The sequence below is a fragment of the Doryrhamphus excisus genome, chromosome 18, assembly GCF_030265055.1.
Source record: "Doryrhamphus excisus isolate RoL2022-K1 chromosome 18, RoL_Dexc_1.0, whole genome shotgun sequence".
Classification (NCBI taxonomy): Eukaryota; Metazoa; Chordata; class Actinopteri; order Syngnathiformes; family Syngnathidae; genus Doryrhamphus; species Doryrhamphus excisus.
The window spans coordinates 8,024,010-8,048,354 of NC_080483.1; the positions used below are offsets into that span (position 1 = coordinate 8,024,010).

At 41.2% G+C, this 24,345-nt stretch overlaps 3 protein-coding genes across 12 annotated transcripts; all 3 read left to right on the top strand.

The window, feature by feature from the left end:
* The first annotated feature begins 16 nt into the window (after positions 1-16).
* Positions 17-8,577, top strand: LOC131106121 (anti-Muellerian hormone type-2 receptor-like). Of its 4 annotated transcripts, none has more exons than XM_058054904.1 (12): positions 17-144; positions 358-506; positions 1,542-1,721; positions 1,788-1,952; positions 2,716-2,823; positions 4,137-4,234; positions 4,296-4,517; positions 5,159-5,273; positions 6,055-6,200; positions 6,264-6,435; positions 7,230-7,366; positions 7,454-8,572. In XM_058054904.1, the coding sequence occupies exons 2-12, from the start codon at positions 377-379 to the stop codon at positions 7,568-7,570; spliced, it is 1,590 nt and encodes a 529-aa protein (XP_057910887.1). In that variant the 5' UTR covers positions 17-144; positions 358-376; the 3' UTR covers positions 7,571-8,572. The 4 variants fall into 4 exon arrangements, with proteins under 4 accessions (XP_057910887.1, XP_057910885.1, XP_057910886.1 ...); XM_058054902.1 differs by having other exon boundaries at positions 125-187; positions 7,454-8,573; XM_058054903.1 differs by having other exon boundaries at positions 125-187; positions 6,282-6,435; positions 7,454-8,567.
* A 135-nt stretch (positions 8,578-8,712) lies between these two features.
* Positions 8,713-12,678, top strand: prr13 (proline rich 13). The gene is made up of 4 exons (XM_058054916.1): positions 8,713-8,818; positions 10,446-10,489; positions 10,561-11,042; positions 12,185-12,678. The coding sequence occupies exons 2-4, from the start codon at positions 10,474-10,476 to the stop codon at positions 12,236-12,238; spliced, it is 552 nt and encodes a 183-aa protein (XP_057910899.1). The 5' UTR covers positions 8,713-8,818; positions 10,446-10,473; the 3' UTR covers positions 12,239-12,678.
* Positions 12,679-12,979: 301 nt separating this feature from the next.
* On the top strand, positions 12,980-23,906 carry LOC131106122 (poly(rC)-binding protein 2). 7 transcript variants are annotated; one of them, XM_058054908.1, is made up of 13 exons: positions 12,983-13,183; positions 14,049-14,177; positions 15,160-15,183; positions 15,263-15,295; positions 15,377-15,493; positions 15,569-15,700; positions 15,783-15,911; positions 16,092-16,166; positions 16,626-16,667; positions 18,945-19,017; positions 19,096-19,148; positions 19,227-19,396; positions 20,627-22,825. In XM_058054908.1, the coding sequence occupies exons 2-13, from the start codon at positions 14,109-14,111 to the stop codon at positions 21,045-21,047; spliced, it is 1,338 nt and encodes a 445-aa protein (XP_057910891.1). In that variant the 5' UTR covers positions 12,983-13,183; positions 14,049-14,108; the 3' UTR covers positions 21,048-22,825. The 7 variants fall into 7 exon arrangements, with proteins under 7 accessions (XP_057910889.1, XP_057910891.1, XP_057910892.1 ...); XM_058054907.1 differs by having other exon boundaries at positions 12,985-13,183; positions 18,918-19,017; positions 20,627-22,823; XM_058054914.1 differs by lacking the exon at positions 20,627-22,825 and adding an exon at positions 22,849-23,906 and having other exon boundaries at positions 12,993-13,183.
* The last annotated feature ends 439 nt before the right edge of the window (positions 23,907-24,345 follow it).

A 24,345-nucleotide genomic window follows, 5' to 3' on the forward strand; every position in this document is an offset into this window, starting at 1 on the left:
AGCGCTTGTTTAGTAGCGCGGGACAGCGCGATTACAACATAGAAAATACTATGGATACTCTCCACCCGCGTGGAGCGAGCTGACGTTAAAAACATGCACCTTTGAGAGACATGAATATGTTGAAACTTTCAACTTTTCCAACAGGTAACGTGGATTTATTGAAATGTTTGATTCATACGCCGCCAATGTAAGCACAACTACCGACTGTGGAAATGTTAATATCGATTTTTATTATTTTGAAAATGGCTGATTTGTTTGATTGTATTGTATTGTATTGTATAGAATTGGCGGTATAGCTAATGTGCGGCCAAAAATATTCCCACAGCCTATTATTCGGTGTGTGTGTGGGTTCTGCAGGTGTGTGCTTGTGGGAGTGATGCTGGTGGGAAACTCCCTCTACATTCCCATGACTGAGAATGACAAAAAAACCCTCAATAGTCCTGCTTGGGAGGCTGAGATCAGACCAACCATGATCTTGCAACGGTGGGGCCTACTCCTAGCGCTGGGTGAGGAAACTTTTCTATTAAAGCACATTTATTTCCCTTATACTTCATGCTTTATATATCACACAGTATATATGCTGTTTATATTTAGGAACCTCCCCACCCCAACAACTCTGTCCTTTTCCTATGCATGTTCCTCTATTGAAACCAACTATTAGAATAACACTACATTTCCCTCCTTTGTGGTCATTCAATTAAACATAACTTAATTTTCCAATAATAATAATAAGAATGTATTGGAATTATACATATAGCACCTTCCCCAGTGCTATACAGTGAGAAGCTATTAATCATTCGCTCCGGAGTCACACACGAGTAGTGGTAATCTACATTTGTAGCCACAACGGCACTGTTGTGGACTGACAGAAATATGGCTGCCATTTTGGCCTCTCCACCCATCGCTAAACATTCATTGAGGTGGGTGACATGTCTTGCCCAAGGACACAACAGCACTGACCGGGATGGACGACCCGCTCAACTTCCTGAGCCACTGCACAAAATATTATTTAACTGGGAACCGGAAGTATCGCGCTCTATGAATGTTTTGAGCTCCTGTTTACATGCTAGTTTCTTCCCGTCTGCTGTCAGCCTCATCAACAAGGCCCGGAACTCCCCCCTGACACTCTTCACACCCCACCTCTGCCTCATCCTGCCACTTTGACACTATATGCGTTACATTAACGCCCAGTTTGGACTCTTAGGGAAAACAATCAGACTGCACTTCCGGAATAACAAACAAAATACAGACTGTGTACATATATTTATACTGTTTATTCTGTATATTTTGTATTTTTCATTATTTTTTAATAGATGTGTCTGCACCTACTTCACCAAAACAAATTCCTAGTATGTGTTTGATCATACCTGGCAATAAACCCTTTTCTGATTCTGATTTCTGATTCTTGATAATATAATCAACTCAGACAAGTGCCATGGTGTGTATGTAGTAATCATAGCAGTAATTAAATTGATTTTAATATTTGATTTCCTAGTTTTAAGACAGTTTTAAACAATAATCAATGACATCTCTCTTCCCAGAATGCATGTTCCTATGCGTCTCCAGCCAGAAGCGGCAGTGCGCTTTCCAGATCACACCCAACAACAGCAAATATCTACAGGAGGGAAACGTCAGTGGTTCGGTGCAGATTTGCAAGCGTACGCACTGCTGCGTGGGCTATTTCCTCATCGTCCATGGCCAGGCAGAGGTTGACGTTCTGGGTAAGATGTGATATCCCTCTCGCATGTCAATCAAAATTCAGTTTACTTCCCAATCTTATATTACAGCTTGCAATAAGGTTGAAAAGTCTTGCCCGCATGCAACCTGCAAGCCGCAAGCTCATCGAGAGAATCTGGTGAAGTGTGTGTGCAACACAGACCTGTGCAACAGCAATATCAACTGGACTGGAGTGGGACAAGAGCCACAGACCACAAGACCCACTGGCTCTGTGGGTATGACTGTTTTTACCTTTTATGACTTTAAAACATGCAGTACATGAAAAAAAGAAAATAAACCAGCATCTGGAGGCATGCAAAGAGGTTATTTCATCACAAAACAGCCTGCATCTCAACTTTGGGATTCTCCGCAAATTTTTTATGTTAACCGAAAACACGCTAACTGAAGTGAACGCTAACCAAGGTTCCATTGTATGGAGCTGCCACAGCTTAGTAAATCCACCAACTAGAAGACAGACTACAGTGTAAGTGGTGAATTCCCATACATTAGTGTGTGAGGCATATTTAGGGCTTAAAACTGGATTGGGTCACAAATGAACAATGGCAATTAAAGAGAGAAGAGAAGTTGAATTTGTTGACTGGATTGGCTTTCTGGTCATTTCATCTTTTAAATGGTGATGCAGAAACAGACGCAGAGATGAATTTTATCTGATAATCACAACAGTCACTTTTTATTGCAAATGTTGATCCGAAATCGGAGGAGAGCCTCTGTGTCAAGCAGTGGGGGAGCACGCCGTCTGTCTAAAGTGTGTCAAGAAACATTTGTATGGGCATGTCAATTACTGGTGTTTTTTTTTAAATCTCCTGTATTCATAAAAAAATATGCCTTTTTTGTTCTTTTTTTTCCATTTTTGATGTTGATTTTTGTAATTGTCTTGTTTGTGTTTTTAGAATGTACCCCGGGTCAATAAAAAATGACGAGCCGGGGACCGCATAATAACATTCTATGAGATCATAACATTATTTATTTTCTTTGTAGATGAAACGTGGATAATAACCATTGTCTTGAGTGTGGTTCTCCTTTGCCTTGTGATTGTTGCTCTTCAGTGGATACATCTCTCACAAAAGAAGAGTAACATTTCTTCAAGTGGGTATTTGTGTGTCCTATTTAGATCAGTGCTAATCTTTCCTGGATTTAGCGTGAATATCATTTCCTTCAGAATCTGCCATCGGTGTTTTTCACATTGTGAATTTGGAAAGGAGTCGCACAGTATTTCCTCTTCATCTTGCTTTTGTTTGGCCTTGCAACTGTTTCATTCTTTCTGCTGCACTGACCTTGGTTATTATCTCTGCTGTAAGACTCCTCTCCTACATCTGTAAGGCTCCTTCATGAACAATGCTGTCTCCTTTCTGCTTTTCTTTATGGTCGGCGATGAATCATAACCTTTTGACTTCAAGTAAAGCAACAAAGGCTTCCTCGTGTGTGTGTGTGACAATACTGTGCATTTTGCAATTACAATTTCGTGGTTGAATATGACCCATTATTGGTCAAAACATATGCATATAGAATCAAATGTTATGTATTTCTTGCCTAAATGAAGCATTTTCAAGCGTAGAAAATGGATGAATGAAATTAAATACAAATGTAAGGCATTCAGAAGTTAATTATATTATTCATTCATTCATTCATTTTCTACCGCTTTTTCCTCATGAGGGACGCGGGGGTGCTGGAGCCTATCCCAGCTGTCTTCGGGCGAGAGGTGGGGTACACCCTGGACTGGTCACCAGCCAATCACAGGGCACATATAGACAAACAACCATTCACACTCACATTCATACCTATGGACAATTAACCTAGCATGTTTTTGGAATGTGGAAGGAAACCGGAGTACCCGGAGAAAAACCACACATGCACGGGGAGAACATGCAAACTCCACACAGAGATGGCCGAGGGTGGAGTTAATTATATTATGTTACTGTAATTTTTGGTGAGACACACAAGCACCAGACTTGACCACCAGAATCGTTTTTTATTGCAGATTTGAATGATCTCACAACAGGCACAATGTGATGTGAATGTGAACTAATTTTAAGATGGACTCAACAGCACCCCTGTTGGTTACAGCCAAGTACTGCACTCCATTTTTACTCAATAGTATTGTTAATTGGCGACTCCAACTTGTCCATAGGTATGAATGTGAGTGTGATTGGTTGTTTGTCTATATGTACCCTGTGATTGGCTGGCGACCAGTCCAAGGTGTACCCCGCCTCTCGCCCGAAGACAGCTGGGATAGGCTCCAGCACCCTTGCGACCCTCGTGAGGTTAAGCGGTAGAAAATGAATGAATGAATGAAAACAATCAACCAGCAGTCAGGAATTAAAAAGGCCATACTTTCTATTAGATGCCTAGTACTCTCTCAACAGTGAAGTAAATAAACACCGTTGTGTGATCTATTTCAGGGCAGACTCCGCAGGCTTCCCTTCATATCTCACCAGCATGTTCCTGCCAAATAACCCACACCTCACAGATTGATGTCACTCATATACAACTACATCAGGTATATTTAAAACTTAAATCTCACAAAGCAGCACTTTGCACACGCAGTATATCTCTTGCAGATGGTGGCCAGCGGGCATTTTGCCACGGTGTGGCGGGGCACACACGGAGGATCTGTGGTGGCTGTGAAACTTATCCCCGCCGCCATGGAGCATGTGTTCACCGCCGAGGAGGAGGTCTACGGGCTTCCGCTGATGAAGCATGCCAGCATCATCCGCTTCCTGGGCTCTGTGAGAAGATCACATGATGGCAGCTGGCTCATTGTCCTGCAGTATGCAGAATATGTGAGTGCCTGTATATGTTAGTCATCCTTTAACATGCACAGTTCGAGACCCAATACATGAATACTCATGTACTCATGTACTCAATACAATGAATGAATTTTCTACTGCTTATCCTCACAAGGGTTGCGGGGGGTGCTGGAGCCTATCCCAGCTGTCTTCGGGCGAGAGGCGGGGTACACCCTGGACTGGTCGCCAGCCAATCACAGGGCACATATAGACAAACAACCATTCACACTCACATTCATACCTATGGACAATTTGGAGTCGCCAATTAACCTAGCATGTTTTTGGAATGTGGGTGGAAACCGGAGTACCCGGAGAAAACCCACGCATGCACGGGGAGACATTTAAAATATATTATTTTAAAAAACATATTGTTTTGTGTAACAATACCATAGAAATGGAACTTTGATATAATCACCAGTAGTCAGTGTATTTTAAATTTACTATCCACACCAAATAACTCGTTTCCCCTCAATGAACCGTGGTGCCCCAGTGCCAGTAGCACTCTTGCAGCCCCAGACCATGACACTACAACCACGTCATCAAAATTATTAATATTTCTCATTATACGCCACATTCACTGTTCTCAGAACCGTTAACCGTTCTTTAGCATAACGTTCATTTCACTTTGATTTCAGGGCTCTCTGCACTCCTTCCTGTGCAAGAACACCACCAGCTGGCTGTTGTCGCTCAAGATGTGCCACTCTTTATCACAGGGACTCTGCTATCTCCACACGGACCTTCATACACAAGGTAAAGCGTCCCGCGCATATCCTCAGCTTTAAATTATAAGTAATTATAGTTTTATGGTAAGTGAAATAGAAAGTGGTTGGATGGTGCTCTCTGCAATAGTGAAATGAATCCAGCAGAGGGCGCTGTCTCACGTCAATTTACTCAACATTTTCCAGCAGGAAGATGCTTTGATGAGGTAGATGTGAAGATGTCATTGTCTAATTTGCATAATTGACCAGGATGCATGCAGTGAGGCCAAGTCGGGACATATACAGATATTTTCCACGCCGCATGCATGTGTAGGTTTTTGTTCTTAAAAACTGAGCTTTTGTAAAACTCTGACCAGAGTGGAAAAACTCAATGTTTGTGTATGGACATTTGATAAGAAACTGAGATACTACGTATCTCATATTTTTAAACCTTGTTTTGAAACGGAACATTAAGTTTTTGACTTGCAAATGTTGGATTCATTTGGTACAGAGGTAGACGCTTGTGGAAAAAAAAACCATAACACCTATCACCTTGTACGAGGTGCATTATTAAAAAAAACAAAAAACAAAACAAAAAAAAAAACTTAAACTGTATTATGGAAAGCAGGAAGTGAACAAATGTAACAGTTACGGGCCGCACTGACATTAAACTTTCATATCAAGGCGGGGGCCTCAAACTAGTGTCCTGCGGGCCACATTTGGCCCGCGGGCCGCGTGTTTGAGACCCCTGATCTAAAGACATACAAATACTTTAAATAGGCTGCCTTTTTTCCAATTATATCCGCTTTATGTTGGTAAATGTCTACTTTCAGAAGGACACAAGCCGCCTGTGGCCCACAGAGACCTGAGCAGCTTCAATGTGCTTGTACGAGCAGATGGTACTTGCGCCCTTTGTGATTTCGGTTGCTCCACCATCCTGCGCTCATGTTTGGGACACTACCAAACAAGAACCACGAAGGTGAGACACGTGCACAGTTCATTCACTCTGCAGGGAAGGTGTGTTTTAAATGTCCAGTGTTAGATGACTGTCCATCTTCAGAGTCATGCTCAGACCGGCACCTTGCGCTACATGTCCCCCGAGATCCTGGAAGGTTCCGTTAATCTCCTCAGCAACTGGTGCTTGCATGCTGACATCTATGCCCTGGGTTTGCTGCTGTGGGAGATCTGGATGCGCTGCTCGGCTTTGTTTCAAGGTGAAATCCATTCCATGACAAATACACAACATTAGCACGCAGCTAATCATTCAGAATTAGAAATGCATGCTTGCAGACCACCACAATGTATTCCAGGAGGTCAATAGCTGGTCAAATACAGTGTCTCCATCACTATGAAAATCCAGAACCAGAACTGCCACACACCAAAATGGCTGACCTACAGGAAGTTGCCATTTGTAGGTAATAAGATGTACAAAGGGCCGCACGGTGGTTAGCTTGCAGACCACACAGCTAGGAAACCTGGGTTCGAGTCTCCGCTCCGACATCTCTTTGTGGAGTTTGCATGCTTGTGCTTGTTTCTCCGGTACTCCGGTTTCCTCCCACATTCCAAAAACATGCTAGGTTAATTGCTGATTCCAATTTGTGCATAGGTATGAATGTGTGAACGATTGTTTATCTATATGTGCCCCGTGATTGGCTGGCGAGCAGCCCAGGGTGCTGTGGTGGTAAGTGGTATTGAAAATAAATGAAGATTTACCAAAACAAAAGCACTAACATCAAGCTAAAGTCCACCCGACTAGTTAAAACACACTAAAGCTATTTTAATTGGGATATTATTAGAGTCACACCCAATATGAACAAATATTTATGCTCTGCACATAACTAATTCACTATCTTAGAAGGGCTAATTATACCTGTCAGAATGTAGTGCAGTTGTAAATAATAAATAAACACTTTTTGTAGGGGGAAGGAAGTGATTCATAATGGTAATTGTTATGGCTTTTTTCCAAAGTTACATTGAAGTATATTGTGCGAAATGTCTCCCTCTACAGATGGCGCCCCTCCACAACATCTCCTACCTTACCAACAAGAGCTGGGAGCTGGGTTGACTTGGGAGAACCTCACCATTCACGTTTCTCACATGGAAAGAAGACCTTCCATACCCGAGCATTGGCGGCTGCTGAGACAGGTACTGCAGAAGCATACTGTATGCAAACTATGCTGACGGACTGCAGGATATAAAGTGACTTTTTAAACTTTATTGATTGTGTCCCAGGGGTCTTCGCTGCAGGGTCTACTGAGGGAATGCTGGGACTGTGACCCGGATGCTCGGCTGACGGCGCAGTGTGTTGTGGACAGATTAGTATCGCTTCACTCTCATGTTGTTGTATAACAATCGATATTCACCTTGTCTTCTTATTGTTTACATATTCACAGTAAGTTTTAAGGATGCTTCAGTCAAGATCCAGACTGGCTTTGTTAGTGCATTCAATCATTTTAACCTCAATGCTAATCAGGTGGTGGTGCTGTCATTCTGGAAATGCAGGAAAGAAAAAAGCTGCAGGCTGTATGACAGGACTAGACATGACTAATGTTAACAACAAGGCAATTCACAGTGTTTTATTCAATGTGTGTTTTTATGTTTTAGGTCTTGTTTTTGATTCTTTTACGCACTTTTAACTCTGAAGAGGTTCTTAAATATTGTGCCTAATGACAAAAATTCCACCAAAATATTATGCATTAATTTTGCCTCTTCACTTTTAAGGCCACCGCAGCCTAAAAAATTATGTTTAAGATTTTAAGAAAAACAAAAAAAAATATTTTCTCTAAGATAGCCTTCAAGGAGTATTATTCTGAGGCCCTGAAATGGGTAAATGATTGGCAGCAGCATTGTGTCATATTTTTATAAATCCCGATTTAAGAACCACTGTGGGATTAAACTTCACATATTTTCATTACTGTGTGTATTGTACTATTGCATTATTATTATGATGTTTATTATCCCTGATTGTGTAAAGATACACACTTCTGCCTTTCATAGGGGAGGACATGGATATGATTCCCAGCCGTGTCATACATGAGGAAGAGCATGTATGCGATTAACTCAGTGTGAGTTAATCGCTGACAGGCTGAAAATGGGAAAATAAAATATTCATTTTGAAATTAGATAATACATAATACACACAAGTGTACATACAGGTGTAGTGCGCATTCTCGGATGACTCAGAGGCCATTCATTTGAAAGTTGTCATGTGCAAGCCTTTTCCATGACACACAACACATTTTCCATAGAGATGTCAACAAAAGTACAACTACAAAAATAAACATATTACATATCAAAACTACACATTGTTAAATTATCTTTTTTGTATTGGATCAAATTAGACGCGTATAATGAAGTGTTCAGTGAGTGACTGCGTTGCAAACGTCACAATAGATGCGCAATAGATCGTATTGTTTAAAAAGAAAAAAAAAACAATTGATGTTGTTCCCTTACGTAGCAAGTTAAGTCAAGTGCGTGCAGGATAAAAGGAGGGCGCGGCTTCCTGCGCATGTTCTTTCCCTGCTGAATGCGGAAGACAAACATTGGAGCTCAGCTGACGCTTCCTGACCAACTTACCAACTCGAAAGTTGCCAAAAGGTGAGCCAGAGGGGGGGGAAAGTAAAAGTAAAATACTAAAATGTTTCTTTTTCATCTTTATCCGCGTCCAGTCATACAGCTGATGAAGTTAATACCGCCTGATGTTGTTATCGAATCTGTTTTTAAATTGGCGCGTCATTCTAAAACAAGCTTCATGCTCATTGTGGATTTACATTCCTAATCGTGATGCGTTCAATTAAAATACAAATGTATGTTGTAGCTTTATTGCTACTCAAGCTCAAACGTTATACAGCCGTCTGTTTTGAGTGTGTAAAGCGGCAGCCGCAGGTGTGTTGTAATAAAGCAATAATTACAGAACATAATACTGTTTAGAAATACAAAATAGAGTGGTGTGAAAAAGTGTTTGTCCCCACCCCCCATGTTTATCACACGTTTCAGGTCATCAAACGAATTAAAATAGTTAAATAGTCGTTTACAACAAAATTGAACACTGGGAGGAAAAAAATCCAAACCTACATGGACTTGTGTGAAAAAGTGATTGCCCCAAACATAATAACTGGTTGGGCCACCCCTAGCAATTGAGTCTGTGGGGGAATTTTGGCCCACTCATCTTGTTGTTGGATCGCTTTTTGAGGTCATGCCACAGCATCTCAATAGGATTCAGGGCAGGACTTTGACCAGGCCTTTGCAAAGTCTTCATCTTGTTTTCCTTCATCCATTCGGAGGTGGATTTGCTGGTGTTTTCTGTTTTTTGTTTGTCCTGGTACAGAACCCAAGTTGGTTTCAGCTTAAGGTCATGGACAGATATGGATATTCTCCTTTAGGATTTTTTGGTACACAGCAGAACTCAAAGTTCCATTTATTACAGCTCCTGAAGCAGCTTAGTGGGCCAGGCCATCACACTACCACCACCATATTTTACTGTTGGTATGTTTTTCTTTTTCTGAAAAGCGGCATTACTTTTATGCCAGATGTAATGGTACAGTTAAACTTTTTGTTGTGGTCCCCTATAGAGCAGCTACACACAATAACCTACATAGAAAGCTCTCTAGATCTTCCAGAATCTGCACCTACGTATTTGAGTTATATTTCCTTGGATTTCTGAAACGATCTGTGTTTATTCATTCCACCCACGGCCCACCTCCAGGCACGCCCACTCTGCTGTGATTGGTTACACTCCCAAGACTTTTGGACCACTTTCAAATTTTTAGGAGTTGATAATAAATGAATAAACCCTTTGAAGAGCTACTTGAAAAGTGGTTAGGAGCTACTGGTAGCTCATGAGCTACTACCTGGAGACGCCTGACTTACCGTGTATGAACTCAGAGTGGTAATGGAGGTCTGAGTTAACTAAGTGCAGACAATTTTGACATTGATTGTGGAAATTTGGTCATTACACGTTTTTTGGGGGACAACATTTGTTTAAAATAACTCTGGTAGACCCACTGAAAACTGTGACATTCCTTCCAGCTCTGTGGACACACAATAGCATAGTGTGTCCGACATTAACGCACCTTTCCTGGTGAGAGCACACTGCTTTGGGCTTCAGCAACAATTTGGCAAATATTTCACATTTATCGTCACAAAAACAGACCAGTGTGAAATGCTGTTGACAGATCCCCAGCAGATCTTTTTGCACTTAATAGTTTTTTTTCTGTCTGTCCAGGACTTTACATAACGCCTGAGGTGTAAACATGTGGCCAAATCAAGGTATGCATGCATATTTTGTTGTTCGTTTTTTTGCCAATATGATGGCTTAATGTGCATGTTTTGTTTGCTAGGTCCACCCAACCCAGCCTTCCCTCCTGGCTACAACCCTGCATATCCTCCTGTCCCACCTGCGGGCGCCTTCCCTCAGCCCCCACGTACACAGTACACACCTGTCCAGTATCCAGCTGGCCTCAACCCGACCATGGTGCCAAACCCACCCCCTGGTGTGATACCCTACGGAGCTCCAGGAGCCCAATCATACCCCATTAACGCTGGGGGATATCCAGTTGCCCCTGGTGCAGGTGTTTACCCCAACGCTTACCCACGCTCTCCAAAAGGGCTCCACCACAAAGATAACAAAGGGCATCATCACCACAAAGGCCTTTACCCTTCCGGTGGCATTAATCCCATGGGCGGAGTCATTGGCGGAGGCTTGGCTGGAATGGGCTTGGGGTTGGTGGGACATAAAGCCCACAAGAAGTTGAAGAAGGGGAAGAAGCTGAAGAAGGCGCATAAGATGTACAAGCACGGGCACCACAAACATGGTGGCAAGGTGAGACTAGCACAGCAAGCATCACAACTCAAATGACTAAACTAGGCATGTTAGAGTCGGATGTCCAAAACTACAAGCTACAATAAGATTATATTTATAATAAATATTAATTTAAAATAATTATTATAAATATTAAGATTACAGTGTGAGCTGTAATGGACACTACTGTAAAGTCGTCCCTCTCAATATCACAGTTTGATTATAGCTCCCTCGCTATATAGCATTTTTTCCCCCAAAATTAATACATGATTCTTGGTGGCATATTATTATTAGTCCGAAAATATTTAGTGTGGCCACTAGAATATGATATTAGATTACCACACAGCATGGAATCAGCCGTGGCATGTCCAACATGATAGAGTAAAAATAAGTTCTCCCATTTCCTGTGGAAGTGGTAAGTTTTAGGCTTTTTTGTCCTTCCTCCCAATGAGGGCCAGTTCTAGGCTTGCACATATGGGGGGCAGTCAGAAATGTTTAAGGGGGTTTTATGCATATACGCATCTTTTTTTTTTTTACAACAGTGTTTTGTTTCCCGACATGGGTTGTTAGGCCTCTAGCCTTAGACCGGTCCAACTTGGGTGTCCCACTTGAAGACCCAGCTCCTGCTGTTATAGCTCTGAGGGTCACTGATGCACACAACACCCCTGACTACAATAATGTGGCAATTGTTCAGTATGTGGAAACTGAAAAATAAAAATGAAAAGTCCGGCTGCACGGCGGACAAGTGGTTAGCACGCAGGCCACACAGGTAGATGCTCTGTCTTGAAACCTGTGGAAACATGCAGCACGGCAACAGAGATGAGTGGAGAGCTATCTTATGCTCCTATGGACGAGTTTTCACTTTTTGATTTGGGGGGGGCAAGCTACTTATGCCCGATGCCCCCCATTGCCCCATTGTAGAGCCAGCCCTGCTCCTCACTCCATTTTAAACCTCGTCTTAGAATTTTGTAAATAAATTGGAGGCTATCTAGTTAGCTCACAAGCTGATGTTTAAAGCGATGGCTTTAAACCTTGTTATGCTTAGTGGACAAAACAACAGCGTTAACACAACATTTTGTGTTTAGTGATGAGAAAATTAAGAAAAATATCACATTTTTTTATATGAACAATGTATTAATATACTCGTTTATCTGTCCCCACAGTCCTCCTCCAGTAGCAGCAGCAGCAGCAGCAGTAGTAGCAGCGACTCCGACTGAGGCTATAATTAAGAGTATATACTGCAACGCCAACATTTATATAAAGGGGCTGTCTGCTAAACCACCTTGTCAATATATACTCTGATAAGATTTATAGAATGGTGCAGTTCATTATTATTGTATTGTTTGGGTTATGTATTGTATAATTCTAGAAATGCCAATATTGGTGTATGACCATGAACACATTAACAACCATTGAGTTGTATTATTATCATTTATTTTGAAATAGTGTGTGCATTGTGCTTAACTCCAAATTGTGATTCTTTTTTAAACATTTACAATATGGTGATTTGGTATAAGAAATGTCTAATATATTTCATGTTTGTACTGTTTTTACTTCTTGCATTCCATGTGTTGTGTTCAATACTCCATATAACACTAGGAAAAGTCAAACCTGTAGTGCTATAATATGTTCATTAAAAATATAACCTAAATTGCAATGCATTGTCTGTCCACTAGTTGGTCACTAATATATTTATGGAGTCAATATCAACATAAAAGTGCAGCAGTCAACACATTACTGTATACAAAGAACACATTTAATTTGTGATAAGTGCCTGATTTGAGGAGGACATTAAACCGATTTCACCACCATGAAGCTATCGCAACTATAGATTAATATCGTCATAATTATTATTTTTTTACATGTGTTTTCTTTTACTTCAAGTTTCTCAAAGGGGTTTCTAATGTTTTATTTTTTAAGTCTTAAGTCCGGCAGGTCGAACTCAGGAAGTGGGCTCGGCTTGGGTGAAAGGGGAAAGTTCAGAGGTCACAATGTTGTTGTCTTTGTGTAAAGGAGTGGAGCTCGATCTCGCATCATCACTCTTCCCTCTTCCCCGAGTCCTTTCTAAACTCTTCCCCCGGGTTTCTACCCTCCCGAACCTCTCCCCTTCTACCCTCACAACCCCAACCCTTCCCCCGGTCACCCTCCAGCGGACGAACCGGGTAAGTTTGATGGGAAAAGGTCGGTGTTTTTCTTGCGTGCGTTGTTGTGTTCAGAAGTAGCGGAAAGAAATCGCGCTTTGTAGCTAATTGCTAATAGTGTGCTAACAGGCCTCGCTATAGTAGTGAGTGCGCCGTCTAAAATTAGCTTTATTAGCTTAGCTAACCTCAGGAAAACATCATTATTAGAACGGCTTAAACGCACCTTTATTCGCCCAGTGTACTTAACGGTGGGCTATAGTATGAAATGCGGGCTTTTGACTTTACAATCAACATTGCACTACGTAGGTAGCACAAGGTAGGAGTTAGCATTGCTAGCCAGCGCGCGCATGCTCCATTCATTTCCTCACTAGCACCCAAAATGCTAACTAGTTGTACTTTCTTCTAAATAAACACCGAAAACCGAACCAAGCTAAATTTAGCAGGTATTTAAAGCATGTCTGATGACTTGGTTAACTGAATGGCTGTATTTAACGCGCCGTTAAAGGTTTAACGCCGACGTGAGCCTAAAGTTGGCACGTTGCTAATGATGACGAAACGCTTAGCCGGCAAGCAGTGTGGCCATATGTTCGGTTTTCCCTCTCATGAAACTGTTGTGAATGCCAAATTAAATGCATAAAAATCCTGAAATGACAGCTATGTAAATGTGGAAGCTTGTGTGTCGTTGTGATGCATTCACAGTGGTTGGTTATCACGTTGTCCAGTGCCCAAACCTTGGGATAATGGATCAACTTCATATTGCGACCGACAACTAATCATTTTCTTGCCAATGTATTACCAAAACTAAATGCGCTATATCGTGAATGGGGATATTTATATTTGTGCATCACATCACATTTTTTAATATTTTGTACCCTTTACCCTCCAGATCTCTGTGACCAAATACTAGAAGTTCTACACAAAACCTCTACAGCCGCCAGATATAACTATGGACTCCGGTGTGATTGAAGGAGGGCTCAATGTCACCCTTACCATTAGACTGCTCATGCATGGCAAGGTGAGGTCATGTGTCAGTACAGTATGCCATTGTTCATGTTTATGCACTCCCCTCCTGAAGGACACACAGGGCCGAGGGAACTGAGATGATGTGATATGATGAGTAATGGTATTGATGAGGCGATGACATCCTGCAACACAGTGGCACTGCCAGTGGCAGCACCCCACTGAGGGCCATTTTTGCCTTATGTCTCTTAATTTATTCTGCAATAAAAGCTTTTACACCCTGAGCAATGAAAACTTCTATAAGTACTTGGAAGCCTTCGGAATGGCACAAATGTTTTCTATGCCATCCTGGATAGTTAATAACATATAAAATGATGAACAGCAAGCTTCAAGACACAAGGGATTTGGGGCATTTGTGGAAGCAGCAAACCACATTGAAAGTAGCTGCTGTCATAATTTTGATATTTATTTTTTAATATTTTTTGTCTCCATTGTCACATTATCTTTTTTTAGCAGCCCCAGTTAGGAAGCTAAGATTGATTGTATATCAAATAGAATACAGATTTTGCTATCACAATTAACCCAAAACAATCCATTGTACATACTTTTACGTGTTTCCCACAGAACTGCAATTTATTTGTGGTGGTGGGTTTTGGTTGTGGATCATCACCGTATTTGCATACTTGGCATGTATTAATATGTGTGTGCTTTTCTAAAAAGCCAAAAAATAAACCACCAACATGCTTAAAAACCTCCAGATCCAAACGGGTCATATTAAAAAATCACGGTGAACCTCTGACATTTCATTGAAGTACTATGCTTGGCACCCTCATTTAAACCATGCAAGCTTTTATGACTCTGCCTCTTAAACGCTTTGGAATTAAGAATCATTAGTAACAGGATCCAAGCAAGGAATCAGGATCAGGATTCAAATAATGCCCAACCCTATTCTTATCTGTCAAAGAATTATAAAGATAAATGCATTTTGGCTTATATGAAGAAACCTAATGGGTTGTTTATTATCCTTCTAATTTCAGGAAGTCGGCAGCATCATTGGAAAGGTATGGCTTAAGATAAGGTTATAAGAATGATTGAAATGTGTTTTTCCTAAGATTAATTGTTTCTTGTATATGCTTATAGAAAGGTGAATCTGTAAAGAAGATGAGAGAAGAGGTGACCACCTTTCCTTACTGTACTTTATTTGATAGGTATGAACCCATGTTTGATTTTCCTGATTGTGGTTTCCAATTTTAGAGTGGTGCACGCATCAACATCTCTGAAGGCAACTGTCCCGAGAGGATTATTACTTTGGCTGGGCCAACCACGGCCATCTTTAGAGCGTTCTCCATGATCATTGATAAACTGGAAGAGGTAGGTCCCACGTGGAAGAACATAGCTTGAATTTGGAGGAATAAGACTATAAATGGCATCCTTGGATCGTTCCAGGACATCAGCAGCTCGATGACAAACAGCACGGCTGCTGGCAAACCCCCGGTGACCCTGCGCATTGTGGTGCCCGCTAGCCAGTGTGGCTCCCTCATTGGCAAAGGTGGCTGCAAGATTAAGGAAATCCGAGAGGTACATATCACGAGAAAACTGAAACCCATGGACTGTACACGCCGGTCTCTCGACTCACATCCTTTTGGTTCATATGTCGCAGTCAACCGGTGCTCAGGTTCAAGTGGCAGGAGACATGCTCCCAAACTCCACGGAGCGCGCCATCACTATAGCTGGCACACCCCAGTCTATAATCGAGTGTGTGAAGCAGATCTGTGTGGTCATGCTTGAGGTAAGCCTGTTTTCTGAAGGCAGATGATTTAAATTCCTGGAATGTGGATGTTTTACTGAATTTAGTGAGATACTATGTATATACACATATATACATATACACATATACACATGTGATTTTTGCAGACATTACTTGGTAGCTTGTGTTGTAACGATGCAACCTTCTCTGTCTTCTGCACAGTCTCCCCCTAAAGGTGTCACGATTCCATACCGACCCAAACCTTCAGGATCCCCTGTCATCTTTGCAGGTGGACAGGTACACAAGATGCTCTATTGTTGTTTCTTCAGTGACGTATATTCCTTTTGAAATACTGCATTGTCAGACACCAAACTTTAAGACTGGTATCCCCCATGCAGAATCCCAGTAGTCCCTCACTTTGGGGAGTACAGAAATGTTGACCTTTTGTTTACTGTTTTGAATAAGTAGCATAAAAGTTTGACCCTTTTTTTTAACCTTCAAGCAAACATTCCCCCTTCAGCTTTTACAATGTCTATTTTCCTCAGCCGTGTTTTATTCTTTGAAACGGCTGCTTTCTTCTGGCTTTGCTCCATTTCACCTTTAACCTCCTCTCAAAAAAATGCTTCAATGCCAAAAAATGTGGAGACTTTGGACAAGACGCACATTTTTGTTGATATTAATATTAGCTTTTGTCCTCGAATCGTTACATCGCCTGATGCAAGGCCTGTGAAAGTTTTGTGTTCTCATTTGTTTCAGGCGTACACCGTACAAGGACAGCACGCCATTCCACAGCCAGATGTAAGTGACGTTTCTGCCTCTACGGGACCCTCCCTCCACACCCCCGATACCGCCCCGATTATTCTAATGTCGGCTCCCCTAAACAAACTTATTTTGCGGTCTTAGACAAAAGTGGAACATTTCTAGTTAACCCCTAACCATCTAGATGTAAGTGTTAGTTAGTTCGTCTACTGGCTGCCCATCTCTTACTCATACTAGTACCAATTCATTTATTGGCTGACACACTTGATTCGTACAGTGTGAGCACTTCAATTAACTGTGAAAGGAGTTATAACCACAAGTTTTTAGAGTGTATGCCTAGCGTTATAAAATGCTGTTAGGATTTGTCCAGACTCTCCACGGGTCCACCAATAACCCTCTGGTGCTGCTGCTCTGCTTTGCTCTGTCTGTGTCACCTTTTTTACTTTATTTTCTTTGCCCACTTGGCTCAATTAACCTTTCCCTTTAACGACCTCTGGAAGCTCCTTCAGGAACACAGGGTGTGATTTATCCTAGTTTTCTTTAAATGCAGTGGTACTGTAGTTTTCATTATTTCCAAAAGGTCAGATGAAAACAAAAACATACAAACCTTCCAGGAATTGATTAATTAAGTCTAATTAATTATTTACTACCACACAAAAATCTTTTTTATAGAGAACAATTCAGTTTTACATGCAGGAAACCATGTGAAGTAAATGATGAATTAACTGGACTAATGATGATTTGACATAACCTTTACTTTTATCTAAGAGTCTTGTTGATGACGACAGCTTGAAGGATTGTAGCGGGAGGAGGAAACGGGATGCAAACGTCATAGTTTGCAATGAGTTATTTCTGAATTCAATAGTGCTTCTCACCTTTATTCAATTACTGGTACTCACTTCACTTTCTTTGGCCTGATGACGGACAGTGAGACAGCAATGTGTAGAACAGAGGTCTCTACCTGGGGGCCGCCGGAGGTAGTCTGGGCCACATTAAGTATTGGGAGCAGGACTCAGAATCTCAGGATACTCACAATACGCCATACATGGCTCACAATAACGGTATCTCAAAACAGTGATAGGGCGAACCAAATGAACAAATAACTAATTTCATAGTGTATAGTTTGCTTCATTCAGTTGGGATAGGCTCCAGTTTACCCGTGAACCAATGAGGGTAAGCTGTTTAGAAAATGGATGGAATTTTTGCTGCATATTTTGAAGAGAATAAAGGCAGCAATGCTTTAGTGCAACCTCATTATACTATAAACAGGATTTTGATTTAGGTGTCTGACAGTAACTCTACCTCAAAGTCATTCAGAAAACAAATCTTATGTATCTCAACTATATCAACACTAACAAGTAGAAGCATAATAAGAATAAATATTTAGTGTAGTGGTGTACATTGTTACCAGAAGGCGACAGAGAATGGCTCTTAAAGTTTATAGCTAATAATATTAATCTACAAAAAAAAAAAACGCTGAAGGTGTCGATAATGGATACTAGGTTTCAATATCGCGGTAGTTGGATAAATAGATATTCTGTCACAACCCTATTTGGGAATGATGTTGTCTCCTAGCATGCGTTGCGGCTATTTGTCTGTAAAAAGTCGCTGAATTTATGTGTTTAGAGTTGTTTACTATTCTTCATAGTAGTATTCTCCGGTTGTGTATTTACTTCGCTGTTACATGTTGTGCTGTCATTTTTTTTGTGTGTGTGTTATGCCACGTGTAATTGTAGGTAGTGTTCTGACGAGTGACACCCCCGTCCCCCCCTTTTAATTTCTCCACCATTGCTGAGAGCACTGCCAACATTGAAATTGTATTTTATTTACCGTACAAAGCACACTACTCGGTGTTGTCATGTTTGAATTGAACACTTGTAAAAAATATTCTAATATATTACTTTAAAACAACCAACTAATATTACTTTTGTAGTGGTGCATTGCCACGACTTCCAGATGTAGTTGTGATCAGATTAGTCAGATGGAGCACAGTCTAATCATCGTACAGCTACCTCATAATAGGCAAATCAAAATTCAGCCCTTAAAAAAATGAGTATTAATTTAGTGGTTTATTATTGTGGTTGTATTTTGCATTGGCTCCCTTATTCAGTTCTACGTGTATGATGTGTTGCAGCTTGAACCCACTGTAAACTACAACTGATAACATGTTCTATGTTTGTATTGTGATGTTTTGAACTGACTTGATTTTGTGTTTTCTCCCCCCCTTCACTCTCCTTGTTTTCCCATTTCCTCCAAATTCTCTCCCTGCCTCCTCTCTCACTCTCACAGTCTTCCTCTGCTGCTATCTCTCCACAGCTCACCAAGCTTCACCAGCTGGCTATGCAGCAGAGCCCCTTCCCCATTGCACACGGCAACCAGGGATTCACCGGTATGCACCACAGGATGCAACTGCTTTTATCTTGCGTGGTGAAACGGTGGTTCATGTGCTGTTCTCTCGCTGTTTTAGGGATTGATGCTTCCGCTCAAACCGGTTCTCACGAGATGACCATTCCAAATGATGTGAGCTTTTATGACTTATCGGTTTTTCAAGTGTGTATTCAGGATTTGTTTTTTCAACCCCACCTATTTTCTCTGTAGCTCATCGGCTGCATCATTGGCCGCCAGGGGGCCAAGATCAACGAGATCAGACAAATGTCTGGTGCCCAGATCAAGATTGCAAATCCGGTGGATGGATCAACTGACCGGCAGGTGACCATCACAGGTTCGCCTGCCAGCATCAGTTTGGCCGAGTACCTCATCAATGCCAGGTCAGTACACAAGCCCTCCTTTTATTGACATTTGGCCTCATTTAGTGATGTTGTAACCCTGTTTCCACCAAGTATGGTTCCATTTACTATTAGGGATAGAAAGTCACATTGCAGAGGTTGGAGTCATTCAGTGTTTTATTAACAAATGATGACAAACATGCAGTAAAATGTTTTAAGTAAGTACAGTAGATCCCTGCTTTTCTCACAAAGCCACAAGTAATTGGACGCCTGTAAAAACATTGACAAACTTGTGGGCTTTTTTTTTTTTTTTTTACCACATATTTATAAATTATTACTCATTGTAAAATGTTGACTATTTTCGGAGATGGATAATTTTGTGACTTCCTGAAATTGGGAGGTCTTAAACGCTGAATCGTGACTGTGTGGGGATCTACAGTACTGTGTGTATTGGAGGTAATTTAGCCAAAGTATAGGCTTCATGTTGGAATTTGGACAGGCTTTTAGTAAGCTCTACTGGAAACACAGTGTGTGTGTGCATGTGTGTGTGTGTGTATCCAAGAAGCGCTATTATCCACTTTTGATATACACGCCGTTTACTCTGCACTTGTCCACTGCAATAGATACCATCTATCACATACAACAATGCAATATTAAGGGGTGGGACAGGAACACTAGCATAGCCAGTGCTAACATTAGGCTCACATTGCAACAGGAACATCATGCTAGGTTAGCTCCCTGCAGCTGACGGACATATAGCGGGCAGACCTGTAGATGGGGTTTTTAAGATGTACAGCGAAGCCTGCATCGTATGTATTCATTTTTGCAAAGCTGTCCTCCATGACTTGGTGGGCGTCGAGTTAAGAGACTTCTCTCAAAAGTGGAGTACACAAGTAAGAGACTTGTCTCAGGTTTGGTGCTCATGAACAGACCATTAGCAAGTCAATTTAGCATAATACCGTTGAATAAACGTCGCTTGTATAGTGTTAGGACGTGTGCGTAGCGGGTGCAGCTATGGAGATCCGTGCCATGGTGAACTGAACAGTACCGCTTGGTGGAAACATGATTTGTCATTGGTACCATAGAGGCATTTCTGTTTAGCTGTTAGCTAGCTGCCTGCTCAGCTCTTTATTGGCCCTTCGACATGTTTTTTTTGCTTTTCGTCGTCCCTAAAATAACACTCTCAGCCCAACCTGCTCCCCTCACCCCCTCATTGCTGCCCTGTGACCCACCCCGACTGTGTTGTCCCTCTCTCCTTGTCTCTTTCTACAGTGTAGAGTCCTCTAAACCTCCTCCTCCCTCCTCCTCCTCCTCCTTGAACCCCGAACAGAGCAGCCCGTGCCCTTCCTCCACCTCTACTGCTACTACTACTACCGCTACTACTACTACTACTACTACCACCTCCTCTGCTTCCTCCTCCTCCTGTGTGGTGCCCCCCTCAGCCTCCATTCCTCTGTCCTTGTTGGCTCCTGGTCCGCCTCCTCCTTCCTCCTCCTCCTCTTCTTCCTCTTCCTCCACCGACCCCCTGCCCCCCAGCTCTCCTGCCTGTGTGTCCAGTCTTCTCAGTCTCAAGCCCATCCCACTTCTGGCCCTCCATGTTGTCAGCGGGCCCACCAACCCCGCCGCCCCCGAGCCCAAAATCGCCCCCGAGCTGAGCTCCAAGTCCAAACGGCGAAGGCTGTCCCCTTACTAATGTGTCCGCACTGACTTGTTGTCTGCACCTGCTTTGCCACGCGTACTAAACACACACACACATGAGCGGCCATGTTTACTCCGCTATTGCCTGTCAAGTGTCATGTATGATAATGATTATTATTCTATCAATATTTGGAATGACGTTGCATGATCTCCAGTCTTTTTCCTCTTTGTGCATAAGCCCTGCTCAGGTAGCACATCTATCTCTCAGATGTCATGCTGGTTCTTACGATTATGTTTAGCCGTCGCCATGGCAACAGTGCTTTTCTTCTTGTGCACAATGCGAGTGACGTGTGCTCAGGTATTCCCGGCAGTAAAGCGTCGACTTCTAGCCACTTTCTAGGTATCATTTGCTTCCTCGCCAGGAGCCGGGTCTTTCTGCTGACGTTCTCTGTAAATGTTTCCAAGGTTAGGCCGTTACTGTCAGCCATAAACATCTTTTTTACCCCCATCAATCTCAATCCAGCCACTCGGAGGAGAGAAAAAGCATTGTTTTATTGTTCAACAGTAACTTTTCTAGCAGTCGTGTGTAATTGATGTAGTCAGGCACTCTCCCATTGACAAGTGGACCACTTTGTAGCAACGTGTAAACTCCGTGAAATCCCAACCAAACATGGTGGACATGCTTTGCAGGGAATGGAAAAGTGCTATGTTTATTTGTCATTTCAAAGCAGGCTCGTACTGTTATGTAGTCTTCATTCGGGTTTTCTAGTGTTCCTCTGTCCCCCACTTCGGGCCATGTCCACACATACATACATACATAAATATGTACATACATAGATACATAGATACATACATACATACATACATACATACATACATACATACATACATACATACATACATACATACACAGGTGGCATCACAATGTCAGCCTTCGTGGCTGTTTCAGGATTCTGACCCTCCTTTTTTAACCCCCCCCCCGTGTGTGGACATACAGCAGTATCATTTTCTCCTCATATATATATATATATATACTACTTTATTTCCTAAATATAATTGGAGAAGGCTTTTCTCAAATGTATTTATTACGTTTTTTTTTATTCATGGAAAATCACCACTTTACCCCATCAAAAATATACATTTTAAAAAATGGTCCTTATCAAAAATAGTTTTCCCCCAAATTTTTATATTGAGTTTTTCCTTCAAATCTAAAAATTTGAAATAACTAAAATAAAATTTTAAAAAATATGTATGTATTCACATAATTCCCCCCACTTTTCATCTCAACTTTTTTATTGTTGTAAAATGCTAAATTGTTTTCTGTTTTTTCCCAGGAAAAAATGCAGACACCCCCCCCCCCCAATATGTTTTTTTATCTATTGTTTTTAGACATAGTTATGCTTGTAAAATTGCCACTTTTCTCTTAGAAATGTAACAACTCCTTTCCTTTTAGTTTATTTATTTTTTGCTGAAATTGTCTTTTTTATAAAGTATACAAGATTTCTCTTAAAACGCCCAAACCTTTATCTTCTTGAAATAGTTTTGAGTGTAGTAAAAGATAAAAGTAAAAAAAAAAGTGTGGAAGTTAAAAGTTTGCACTGTCATTAGTCATCTTGGCCACTAGGCGGCATAAATGTGCCACTCATCCAGTTGATGTTGACGCTGGGAAACCATGCACAAATGAGCTAAAGAGTATTTTGGAACAGGTTTAGGTGGAAACATGTGATAAAACATTGACGTGTACTGATGTCGTGTGCATGGCTCATACTCTTTCCCGCCTTTTTTGTGTGTGTGTTTCTCTCTTTGTGTGCGTGTGTGTGTTCATGTTCTCCCGCTTTTGGACTTCTTTGCTCCAGGCTTTCCTCGGAGGCCACCGGACTGGCAAGCAACTGATGAGTGAGACACTGCGTCTGCACTAAAGCTCACTTTGGTGTCACAAAAAGCCAAACCACAATGCAGCCATTCAACCTTTCAAAAAACGAAAAGAAGAAACAAAAAACACCCCCCACCCCCTTCAGTCATACTGTATATCATCACAGCACCATTACTACACATCATCACACATTCCACCCATTTATTTATTTTCTTTTAGTGACAAACAACAACCCCCTAAAAGTAGGATTTTAATCCCCCCCCCCTCCTTTTTTCCACCCTATATATGGGGGGTTTTAATCATTTGTTTTCTGGCTTCCGTGTTGATGTCACAGCAAAAGAGAGAGGAAAGTTTAGGTGGAAAGTAGATTTAGTTTGGCTTTTCTCCACATAAATAAAATATCCATATAACATGAGTACCGTAGTCACGCGTTTTATTCCGTCTTTATACAACCCCCCACTCTCCCCCTACTTAAAAAAACAAAACACATCCATCATTTGATTTTGTCCAATTTTCTCACACACAATCACTCACACTCACCGAAGAAGGCATGTGGTGTTTTTTTGTCATTCATTCCTGTCGTCCTCTCCTCTCTGTTTTTGGGATCATATGTTGATATTCTCGCTCTGGGGGATGGGAGTTTTTTTTGGGGGGGGGGGGAAGCAGAGGGTTCTCCTCGCTTTTTTGTAAAAACTGATATATACTTACAAAAAAAATTTGTTTTAAATGGAAGAAGTATTTTTTTTAACTACCAAAGGAGGAGGCGGCGGCGGTGGGGGGGAGGGAGGGAGAGTGATGGCAGACAATAAAATGTGGGAAGGCTTAAAAAAGAAAATAAATTGAGGCGACAAAGAACAGGTTGTCAGCTTGTTTCCTGCTCTTTGATTTGCTCAAGTCTGATGATGATGATGATTTTTTTTTTATTATTATTATTTGCAGGAAAGAAAACATTTGTGCACGTTCTGTTTGTTTCAGACTGTAGATCTGGGTGCCACAAAATTGTTAAAAAATAAAATAAAGATGTGAAATGCTCTAAACACACACATTGTCTCTGCCTGTTAATTGTCCTATTATGTTACTCAAAGGAGCCATTTCAGCAACAATACAACCATTTAATGTTAACTTTTGACTATCAATAATGACATGAAAATATACATTTTGGAACTATTTTTGTACACAAATTACCAAATTATAGATTTGTTTGGTAATTTTTTGTAATTACACAAAACAATGAAATATTTTTCCAAAAAAGATTTTCTCTCAAAACAACTTTCACTAATGATTTATTTCTTCTCAAATATCAAGCATAGTTTTCTCAACGCAGCCTTTTAATAAAATTTTTTTAACTTTTCAAAATATGAATTCTCTCCAAGTGTTTTTTTTTAATGAAATGTTTTTTTTTCTTCCATATGCTCAAATGTTTTTTTTTAAAGTACATTCAATGTGATTTTTTTTCAGGAGCAAATTATATCACGAATGT